At 36.2% G+C, this 12,677-nt stretch overlaps 1 protein-coding gene across 5 annotated transcripts in view; it reads left to right on the forward strand.

The window, feature by feature from the left end:
- Positions 1 to 12,677, forward strand: part of pug (pug C-1-tetrahydrofolate synthase, cytoplasmic) — a 91,354-nt gene that overhangs the window by 59,399 nt on the left and 19,278 nt on the right. For all 5 annotated transcript variants that reach the window (XM_069839690.1, XM_069839693.1, XM_069839689.1 and 2 more), the window contains one exon: positions 11,003 to 11,213. In XM_069839690.1, the coding sequence (XP_069695791.1) occupies positions 11,003 to 11,213 (211 nt within the window). The remainder of the gene's footprint in view (positions 1 to 11,002; positions 11,214 to 12,677) is intronic.

Raw genomic sequence — 12,677 nt, forward strand, 5'->3', positions numbered from 1 at the left:
TGTGTATGATTGCACACTAAAAAAAACCTTGGTTGATAGAAATGATAATAAATTGGAGAGAAGTGACGAATGATGATAGGAATTAAATATTCCGAAAGATTTGCCTAAACACTGCCTTTATCCACTACAAAAAGTTGCATTTTGACTTGCTCGGACTTCAGTGAGGATCCTAAATGTATGAAGCTGATACATATTGATACTTGTCTGGTGTAGTATCAATAATTGAAGACTTCCCCAGAAAAAGGATGTAACATCAAAATCTTGAAATATGAGTCATTCCACGTCAAATCGCACAGCAATAAAACACGACCATTTTCAGAAATGGTCGAATTTTTTTTTCATGAATTTCAGACATCAAATAAGGAGACCCGTATTGTTTTATTTTCACAACTATTAATTATTTGTGCAGTTATGACTATCTGAAATTACGCAAATTATGCGCGCATTATTACATAAACTCACTTGGAACTCTGTGTCTACAAATATTTGAGATTTGCGGTTTGGCGCATTTTAAAGACTAAATACAACACTTTTTATTACTTTAGGCCTATCACATATAAATTTAAAATTTGGCCTATTTGTTTAATCATTTCTTTTTCAAAGCAAACTTACTATATTAAATAGCCAAGTTAAAACTCTGAAAAAATTATAGATTTGTTCCTTGATGTATTATCTGCAAACTACTGCATTTAAATGTTAATTGTTATGTTTTATTTAACGACGCTCGCAACTGCAGAGGTTATATCAGCGTCGCCGGATGTGCTGGAATTTTGTCCCACAGGAGTTCTTTTACATGCCAGTAAATCTACTGACATGAGCCTGTCGCATTTAAGCACACTTAAATGCCATCGACCTGGCCCGGGATCGAACCCGCAACCTTGGGCATAGAAGGCCAGCGCTATACCAACTTGCCAACCAGGTCGACTGCATTTAAAAATGTGGGATCTGCATACATATATTTGTAACAATTTATTTTCCGGAGGCATGCACGCGCTCACGATTCCTAGCTAATGAACTACTTGCAGCCATAGGCTAGAAGGCTGCCCGTGGAAAGTTTTACGAAATCCCCCGTTGCATATAATAACTGATCTCGCCACACTACAAAAGAACATCAAATGATTAATACCTTAAGAAACAGTAAATATCTAAAGTTATTTTATTATTGTCAGCACAGCTAAGAGGGAGAGCCCTTCACAATGCTGTATGTTTATATTGTAATACAGCCAAGTGTTTAACGATAGCAAGGCTGGATAAGGCAATAAACTTTATGGCGGTAAACAGATGGCAGGAGACAAAATATAGAAGAGAAAAATAATCAGTCAGGGTTTGAATTTCACTGAGTGAAGTGACTTCTATACAACATGATGAAGGTAAAGATCACGTAATATATAACAAGTGTTTAAATCCATTTGACCTTCCTAATCACACTTTTAAAAAGAAAAGAACACTAAGTCGCGATTTATTGATAAAGCTCAATTTAAAGGAGTCTTTGAATATGCGAATATGTGATTTGTTCCGTAAAAAATCTATCAACTTCCGGATAAGTCAGGTGAAATTATATGTGAAGCCGGTAGTTCTTGTGATATTAATAAACATTAATCAAATGGAACTGCGGACAGAGAAAGTGATTATCCCAGTTCTTATTCTAGCAGTTCTATAGATACAGCGCTAGAAATCACCAATATTGAGAAATTAAACAAGAGTTTGATGCCAATAGAATCCCCTATCAAGAAAAGAAAGTTACAACAAAAACGATACCTCCGTGAAAAGTTTCAAAAAGTAAAAGGCTCCCTAGCAAGTAAAGTTTTTCATGTAGAAGATGCATTGTCATCCCTTCAAAAGTCAGACATATTCTATTTTTGACAGAATGCAAAGAAAATGTACAACCTGAAAATAACATAGTTATTGCAGGCTTTTCTGAAAATTATCCATTTTTAATACAAGGTTCAGTACAAGGTGTGCATTGGAACAAATGCCAAGACACAATACATCCTTTCATAGTATATTTCAAAGGAAATACAGAAATTAGTCACAAAAGTATTGTTGTCATCTCAGAAAGCATGAAACATGACACTGATTCCTTTCACTTTTTTCAATCCGAAGCAATCAATTTCTTAAAGCAAGAATTTAACGATATGAAAATAATCATTTACTTTTCCGATAGATCAAGTTAACAATACAAAAACAAAAAGAATTTTAAAAATAATTGCTTAGGCCTACATGAAGACGATTATGGAATTAGTGCTGAATGACACTTCTTTGCAACGTTGCATGGTAAAGGTCCATATGGTGGCATTGGAGGAACTGTTAAAAGACTTGCCACGAGAGCAGCCTATACAAGATCCTATAACACCAAAAAAAAAAAAAAACTGTTTGATTGGTCACAAAAAAACATTTCTAAATTGTCATTTATATTTTGTGCATTGAATAAGCACAAAAACCACACTGAAAATTTGCAGGCCAGATACCACAATCTAAAACAATAACTGGTAGTCTACATTAAAATTACATTCTTTCATTCCGTTGTCAAAAACTGAAGATTTAGTAAAACAATTTTCTTTGAAGAAAGAAGGTAGGCGAATGAAAATTTAAAGTGTAGTGTGAATGAAAACAAACATTTAAAAAGCATAATGTACAAATATTTGAAGATATCATAACAAGTAAATTAGCAGTGTTTCCTCGAGTGATTTAATCCGTATTGGGTGTAATCTTGCAACATTCAGTCGATCATCCAGCGCCGATAAACCTCCCAGTGCTCTTCAACGCTTCCCATCCACTGCTGCTGCACCGACTGCTACACATTGTGTCGTAAGTAATTAAATTTCCATTAAACTATTGGAGATCCCATTGTGATTTTTTCTGGAATTATTAAGAATACTTCAGTGCACCTAGTAGGTTTTTTAATACGGCTATTTCACATTGATATCTAACTTTTAAAAATTGAATCATAAAAAATATTTGTAATAATTATATTAAAATTAGTTAGTAAATATTTAACAAAAGACAGTACTTTAACCTTTTAAACGCATTTTTTTTTTCAAAAAATTCTTATTATCAATATCCTCGGAAATATGACGCTTTAAATGTTGCATTGTGCGACATTTTTAACGAAATTTAACATGTAATATTTTAAAAACATGTGGACTTAGGAGGAAATAAAAATACACTTGTTGGTTTATTAGACCCATAGAGTTGGTAAAAAAAATATAAACGCAATCAGAAATATGAAGGTCAAAATTTGTATAATTTTGTGCAATTTGTCGTGGAATGACTCATATGTGACATAGGTAGAAAAAGTAATTTTGAAGCAAATTGTTGGCTGAATAAAAGTTTATCCTTGTTTAATCAGATGGTTGTGATAGTAAATATAGACCTAGTCCACCGCTGTGGAGTAATGGAGTAATGGCCATGAAATGAGCTGGCCTGGTTTCAGATCCTGTTCGGGACAAGTTACTTGGTTGGGGTTTTTTCTTAGGTTTTTCCTCAACCACTCGAAGCAGAATTGCTAGGTAACTTTTGGTGTTGGACCTTGGACTCATTTTGCCTTCATTTCCATTAATCATCTCAGTAGTTTACAGGTCGACCAAGACCCAGGAGAACACGGCGGACATGGTTCCAGGATCTGCCTATAGGCAGCATCTGTCTGCAGGAGCTGCACATATCCAGTGAAGCTGCAGAGGCTTTAATAAGCGGACTGTAGGTGACTGGGGAAATGTAGCTCCCTTGGATAGATGGCGCCTTGGTGAGTCGTGGAATCGATGGTGACATGTTCTTCTGGTTGAGGATGCAGCAGATTCAGGCATATGAATTGCGAACAGGTGCCATTGATCTGAGGATGCCACAGAATAACATTACAGACAGGCGGAGGATCAGATCTCCAGTCAGAACTGGATGCTGTAGCTGAATCAATATGATGACATTGTGCAGTGAATTATACACTTAAAAGAAGCGATCCTAAGGACTTCAACAATCATTCCAACATAAGAAGATTGCACAATAAGTCTAAGGCTACGGTTCTTGCCTGCGGGCCCTCCTTCAAAAAGAACAAAAAAAGAATAGACCTAATGAAATATGTCCCTGAAATAATCTTCCTTTCTTTTGAAACATGAATTTCAGTTTTCTTGGTTATGTTGGTTACATCCTCATTCTGGGGAGGTGTTCAATTATATATACTGGGTTCAGAAAGTTCCCGGAATTTTACTACCATTTTTCGTATTAATATATAACAAGGGATATTATACATTTGTTTTGTTGGTAACATTCATGATGTCATTTCCTTAAAGTTTGTTGATAATGGCGATTGTTGGTTTTGAGTTGTAAGCAATTGTTTATCATAGTGTTTTGTTTGTTCGTCGCATTTTGTAATTATGTCCACAGAGCAACGTACAAACATCAAGTTCTGTGTTTTGTTACACAAAACTCCTGCAGAGACATTAAAATTGTTGGAAGAAGCATATGGCGAAGCAGCAATGAAAAAAACTCAAGTGTATGCCTGGCATAAACGCTTTGCTGATGGCTGCGACAGCATGAAAGATGATGTATGCAGCGGCCGACCAACAACTGCAACAAATGTAGCAATCGCTCAGCGTGTGCATAATGTTGTGAGGGACAACCGACGTAAAACCATAAAAGAGATAGCAGCAGAGGTCGGAATATCAGTCGGAAGTGTACACAATGTTCTTCACAAGCATCTCAACATGCATTACGTGTCTCAGAAGTTAGTTCCGAAAATGTTGTCAGCAGAACAGAAAGAAACAAGAATGACTCTTGCTGGGCACATGATCAGTATGGCTGATGAAGATGGTGATTTCTTAAACAACATTATTGCTGGTGATGAAACTTGGTGCTACTTGTACGACCCAGTCCCTAAACGACAGTCATCTGAGTGGAAATCGAAAACATCTCCTCGGAAGCAAAAATTTCCTAGGGACACTTCCAAAGGCAAAGTTATGTTGGAAGTTTTCTTCGACTCTCAGGGTCTCATCCACCATGAGTTCATTCCAGAAGGTCGTACTGTAACGAAAGAATTGTACGTAGAAATCCTCCGTCGCCTCCGGAATGCAGTGAGAAGGAAACGTCCAGAAAAGTGGGTAGAAAACAACTGGTTCCTTATGCATGACAATGCACCTGCTCATCGCGCAATTATTGTAAAGAATTTTCTTGCCAGGCACAATATAACTGCTTTGGATCACCCACCATACTCTCCTGATCTCTCACCACCTGATTACTTTCTGTTTCCCCGTCTGAAAAGTCATCTGAAAGGACGGAGATTCAATGCTGAAGAGGTTATTGCGACGAGAGCACTAAGACGGGTTTCATAAAATGGCTTCCAGGAACTCTACACGCGTTGGCAAAAGTGTGTTGTTGCGGAAGGCAACTATTTTGAAGGGAATGCTGTAAAAATAGTGTTTAAGGTACGTTGTTTCTATGATACTAGCAAATTCTGGGAACTTTTTGAACCTAGTATGTAAGATGACTGCTGCACATGTACTTAGGCAGTTATAATCTGATGCTATTTGGTGTTGGAAGTTTGTTAAGAATGCCAAACATCTTTACACATGCTGTGTATGGTGATCTGGTGTGTTCGTTGACTGTGTTTATAATGGAAGTTCTGTTGCTGTTACTTGATAGAGAATAGTATTGACAGTTTCCAAACTGCAGAATTCTGAATTCAAGAGTATTTACTAGTGTCAACAACAAAGTGCGTAAGACTAATATTGTTCCCAGCAGTCATAGTGTGTCTGTAAGTGCATATGAACAAACTGTGGATGAAGTAGAATACATTCTTCAGTTGATAGAACATGATCTTATTACAAGCACATGGAGAATTTGTACATGTATCGGTATTCTGCATGTAAGAGTGTGACAAAAACAGTGAGCAAGGCTTATATCTGTTTCATATAGAGCTACTGCTACACCTTAAACCAGGAGGTTAAGCTAGTTCATTGGAATTTTGTAGATGAGTAAATGCTAATTGCTGAGTAATTCCATTAAAGCTATCTTCGCTCCTGATGGTATCAACAACACCTATAACTTGCATCAGTGATTTGACAAAAATCCATATGCCACTATATGAGCAAATTTCCAACATCAGCTGTCTGTAAACATGTGATGCAGTATGATCGACAATAACTATATTGGACCTACCGTGTTACAAAATCGTCTTACACAGTCCATTTAAGTACAATTTCTGTAAAACGAACTTCCACTATTATTGGAGAGGTTTTCTTGGCTGCAAAGAATTGTATGTTTTTTAAGCATGACATAACTCCGGCACATTATAACATTAGGTGACACAATACTGTATCTAAATCGCACTTTTCTTGAATGATGGATCTGTTGTGGTAGTCCCGTTCATTGGCCACCAAGGTTTCCAGACCTCACTCCCTTAAATTTTGGTCTATGGAAGTGGATGTTTGCAAATACATTAGACAATGTGATCAGTCACATTATTGACAGTGCTGATCTCAGAAGAACAACATGTACTATGGTGTTTAACTCGCAATTTTCTTTAACCGAAAATACGTGGCAAAAATTTGGGTGCATGGATTTGTATGGGAAACTGTTTATTTGTGGGCTAAGCATTCATTTAAAGATACATTATGTAAAATATTCATATAAATTTTTAACATGACGACTGGCATTCTCCATCACAGAGACAATCCCTTCTGTTACATGAATCTGCAAATCCAACCCCGACTTACTTTCAGATCTGAACAGCTAATGCCCTGCCTCTTTGCTAGTTCCTGTGCTTTAAAATATAGCATCTCGTGTGAGATACTGAAGCCATTGTTATGTATTGGTAACTCTTGTCACATAGCAAAGAAGCTTGTCTTCCATTTCAGGAAACTTTTCGTCACCTTGCATGTTTTTGTGGTTTATTTGTTTTCCTAGCCCATCTTTCTGTTTATGCCAATAGTGAACAATAAATTCCGTCATATTAAATTCACGACTAGCAGCTCTATTGCCATGTTCTTCTATATATTGTATAACTTACATGTTTTTCCATAACTCATCCAAATATCAAACGAATTACAGAAAATCACTCCATATGAAAGCAAGTGCTATCACTAGACTGACAAAACTAGCAGTGTTAACAATCAATGCAAAATTGAAGGCCATCATACACAGAAAACTAAGCTAAGCTACGCAAGCTAAGGAAAAAAGTAACTTTCCATTTATAGCAATTCCTCTCACTCCTGCTGCATCACACGGAAATTCAAACATAATTTACTATGATCACATTTATGTGAGTGTTAGAAATTAATTATATTTGCAGTTTTTTTCCTGCTGTAATTTCACAGTGAGAAAATAGAGTGTGAATAAATAAAAGGGTGAGTTATATGCGAGTAAATGTGGTTATTTCCACTAGAGTTGCAAACTGCGTTGAGGTCGGCAGTGGAATTTTTGTTTAGTTACTATGAAGTGTCAGTATTTGTGTTTTGTCAATTAATAAATGGAGACTTAAAGTAAATAAGTGCTATTTTCAAACATTCGAGGAAAACAAGTTGCAAGTAAGTTGAAGCTATAAGTATATTCACGTCCTAGAATCTATGAACACCTAATAAAACGATAAAGGAACTAGTCTGGACTTACATACTTATTTATGTTATAGTTCCAGGTACATAAATTGTTATTTCAGTAAAAACACAATTTTTGGATAAATGGCACTTAAGACTCTTATTTACTAAAAGTCTTCAAATATTAAGAATAATGCACTTATCGTTCTTTAAAGCCTTTAACTATGAACTGTCAGTGTCCAGCGCTGTGATGTCGTGGTCTAAGGCATCCTGCCTAGGACTCACGTTACAGAATGTGCACTGGTTCGAGTCCTCATGGGGAAGAAATTTTCTCATGAAATTTCGACCAGTGTATGGGACTGGTGTCCACCCAGCATTGTGATGCACTTGGGGAGCTATGATAGGTAGTGAAATCCAGTTACGCAAATCAGCTGTAATGGCTGGGGGGCTCATCGTGCTAACCACACAATATCTCCATTCTGATTGGATGATCGTCGACCTCTGCTTCAGCATGTGGCCATGAGGCCAGCAGCCGGCTGGTCGGTCTTGGCCCTTCATGGGCTGTAGCGCCACACAGATTATTATTATTATTATTATTATTATTATTATTATTATTATTATTATGAACTGTCAGTTATTTGTGTTTTGTCAGTAAATACAAATGTTATCGCTTGCTTTTTAATACCTGTAACTGTGAACTATAATAATAATAATAATAATAATAATGATAATGAAAAAGCTAGCGAAAACAAATCTTGATGGGAAATTTTAAATAATAAAAATTTAATTCCTAATCCTCCAAGAAGAACAGCAGTGGCTATCTGCAGACTAGCAACTGGACGTAACTGTTTGGCAGTGCATCTCTTCAGAATTAGAATTTATACATCACCAAAATATGTTCTCTGCAGAGAAGAAGGTTCACTATTATAAATCTGTAACAGTAAGGGGAGTAGATTTATTGTGAACATGGATTGTCTAGAAAAAATCACTTCTGATTTGTATATGGATTATACTGGTAAGTTTGAATAATAATGAAGTGCTACGAAACTCATTGTTAGTTGTGCAGAAGTACTTAACCCATTAGTGCATAGTGTCTGAAAAATCGGACACAAAAGAATTTTGTTGTACAGGTTACACTGTTCGAGCTAATTTGTTTAAAATATGCTATATTACTTCCTCAATGTTGTAGCTATATTGATTTTAGCAGTTTCTGCTTTTCAGCTTGAATTTTCAGTGTAAGATAACAGACATTGTTATGATAGCAACCAAGTAGTATGATGTTGTGCGCAAGGGTTAACTAAATTTATAAATTAATGTATTTTATAACAATGTAATTTTTTGATACTAGGCTTATATTATTGTTAATGCTTCCATTATTCAACCAGCACATAAAAATCTCCATTCTTGTTAAAAGGTTTGTTGTTAACGAATTGTAAATGTTAACGTCCGAAAAAACGGACGCTATGCTCTGGATACAGTTACAATGGAAATTGTAATACGAATGCTGCTATGATATTTTCGTTACTCTTTTTTAACCTAAATGTGAACGAGATATTGAAATAATTGAAAATAAAGATAAAATTGCATAAGAGGGACTCTTTTATTATGTTATCACACCAGACGATGGTTGGAAACATAGGCCTACAGACAGCCAACATATCTTATGAACACGAAACCAATCTCAATCACCTTGGTAGAAAAATGCTTATTAGTGCTTGTGAATTACAGACTGCTTGCAAGGACAGTGATGGTGTTTCTGCAATATGAGGCACGTCCAGAAAGTAAGTTTCCCTGCGGCCGCTTAGAGATAAAAACAATTTCTTTCACTGAAGGATTTATTGGAACAGACAAAGCAACTTTTGAGCCATTTTTCAACATATTTCCTGCTGGAATTCAGACATTTGTCATACCGTGGGATCAACTTTTATATGCCTGTGTCGTAGAAGCTTGTCGCCTGGGATCGGAACCAGGGTGTGACAGCTGCCAGCATCTCTCTCCTCCCAGACGCTGTCAAAATACTGACAGGACAGAGTTTGTTGAGATGTAAGAAAGATGGTAATCGCTCAACCTCTTACGGCTCTGTGCATAACAACTCTTCTGCCGGGAGGTGTTTCAACATCCACCCTACAGTCCAGATCTCGCTCCCTGATCAATAAGGTTGGAATTTCCGAGCATGGAAGATATAAAGTGTCTTTTTGATAACTACTTTACATCTGTGAAGTTGTTTATGCATCTCGTTGAAAAAAGGGATTGCGCTACGGGATCGGAACCAGTGTGTGACAGTCGCCTGCACCACTCTCCTCTCTGACGCTGTGAAAATAATGATCAGACAGGAATTTGTTGAGGTGTAAGAAAGATGGTAATCGCTCAACCTCTTACAGCTCAGTGCATAACAGCTCTTCTGCTGGGAGGTGTTTCAACATTCACCCTACAGCCCAGATCTCGCTCCCTAATCAATGCCGTTGGAATTTCCGAGCATGGAGGATATAAAGTACCTTTTTGATAACTATTTTACATCTGTGAAATTGTTTATGCATCTCGCTGAAAAAGGGGATTTTCGCTACGGGAACTGACAGGAAAATAGAACGGAAAACTGTCCTCCGAGAATTCAAGGAAAAAATGTGACAGATTCACATGACTTCAGAACCTGTCATAACGGCCTTATTGTTCGAAGGAATGATAACAACGTTGTTACAGCAGCCACTAACTTTGAAAACATGTCTATATCTACTATATCTAGATGATGAAGTGAAAAATAATTTAAAGTTTCCATTTCTCAGCCTATACTATTTTCTTCGAACAACAAAGGAATGGAAGGAGTATATAAGATCGATCGGTATGTGACTTCATACAGATCCAGAATGGTCAGAAGAAATGATGCTAGCCAATATTCGCATACATCTCGGACGACAGTGTAGTAAATGCGTAGTTACTCTACAGGAAACAAAATACTGCAATTTCGACTTTTTTTTTTTTTTTTTGGAATTAGCACTGCTAATGACGTACGGACAAACAACATAACAAGGAAAAAGACGAATATTAAGGATGTGTGGTTATGTGGATTGAACCGCTGGTTCAAATAGAAGATTTAGTAAGTGCAAGGACAAACCCAAATTTATATGTTGCAAATGTAAAATATGTCTTCACTGTAAATGTTTCACAGAATATCACAGCCAGTAGTAAATATATGACAATTGTTACCTAAAGTAAAATAAATACGTGACAATAAGTGATTTTGAGTGATTAGAGGGATCTTATTATTATAAAATACCTAAAATAAGAAACAGTAATGTAACTGATGAGTGTGCATAGCGTCCGATTTTTCGGACGGCCTGTATTTCTCAAACAAGAAAAAAATAAAACGTTTTATTGCTTAATACGTGTTCAACTGATGCTAAACAGCAAATTTTTACGAAAAAAATTCTTTTAAATACAAAATCCAACTTTCTGCACTAATGGGTTAATATGAAATACGATTTCAGGGTGCAACAGGAGCCATGTCCATTCTCCTGAAGGATGCTATCCAGCCAACACTTATGCAGACTCTTGAAGGAACTCCAGTCTTAGTCCATGCTGGTCCATTTGCTAATATTGCACATGGTTGCTCTTCAATTGTAGCAGATGATATTGCCCTCAAACTTGTTGGACCAGATGGATATGTTGTAACTGAAGCAGGTTTTGGTTCTGACATAGGTATGGTTATGTGAACAACTGAATATTTTGTAGAGGAAGAAAATTACTTTTTCAGCTAAAAGTTGTTGTTGTTTTCTAATGCCAGGCGTTTGACAATAAAGTCATTTGACCTCTTGCACTCCAATATTTTTCAAAGATATTATCATGACTAGCCACTGAAGCACAGATTTTGAGGTGTTCCGAATCCATTTCTTGGTTTGAGTTGCACAATGGGCAGTTAGGGGACTGATATATTCCAATTCTATGCAGGTGTTTGGCCAAACAATCATGGCCTGTTGCCAATCTAAATGCAGCTACAGACGATTTTCGTGGTAAATCGGGAATTAACTGTGGATTTTGATGCAGAGAGTTCCATTTTTTTCCTTGGGATTGAGTTATCAAATTTTGTTTGTTGAAGTCTTAAGTATGTAGATTTAATAAATATCTTCAAAGAGTAATAAGTAGATTTAGTAACAGGTCTGTAAGTAGCTAAAAGTAATAACAATGCTACCTGTTATTTCATAAAGGACGATGATATAACCTAAAATTGCAGTAATGTATGTTCATTTGAATGTTTTAAATTATGGATTATTATTCATAATGATTTTTCACCTATGGATAGATTTGATATTCCCAATTGTAAAAGTTATAGCTTTGTCAACAGTTATCGTAATTTTAACTACCAGTACTCTCTTAGCAATGAAATCAATAATTGAAGACCAAGGTGGAAGATCTCTAGGAGAAGGTTGGGATGGTTGATGTTGCGAAGTTTGGCCCAATTGTAGATACTCTTTAAGTCGCAAGTCAACTCAACATTAAATATACTTCTACTGTATATTTATTCTTCAAGAAGATTAGAGCAGAAAATGTATTCTTACACTAGTATACTGATTGCAAGACAATAAGTGTTAGATTGTAATTCAGGAAACATTGGGATATTTGGGTGATGCACATAACCAATTTTGTAACAGACATTATAGGAAACATGATTTCTAAGCCCTCTTCTTGAAATTGGTTCCCAAATCTTTTCATCTCACTTGATTCCAAAAACAATGCATGTCAAGGGTCATAATTTTTCCCAATTACATATTTTTAATAACTTAATTATTTTACATAATTTCACTTTGTTGCCAATTACTTGATTACATACTTCAAAAGATGAAGGCAATATTGTGTCTAATGACCTGCAGGTATGACAACACATCGTCGTCTTCTTTATAAGTTTGATATTTTCCAACCACCCTGCCTATGCGTGCTTCTATGAACACTACTTTTTTTTTTTTTTTGTGGGTGAATGGCCTCTCTCTGCCCTGTCAATTTTAATGTCGATTTTTGCGACTTCTTCCTGAAGGTGGCTGAGGAAAGTGAAGGATATGAGGGATGGGGAAAGGGTGAAAAATGCAATGAACACTGGTTTTAAACTTCCCTCTCAATATCTGAATTAACTTTTTTATCTACAACATTCAACATTGCTTCTTCAAATAC

Source organism: Periplaneta americana, chromosome 11, assembly GCF_040183065.1.
Source record: "Periplaneta americana isolate PAMFEO1 chromosome 11, P.americana_PAMFEO1_priV1, whole genome shotgun sequence".
NCBI lineage: Eukaryota > Metazoa > Arthropoda > Insecta > Blattodea > Blattidae > Periplaneta > Periplaneta americana.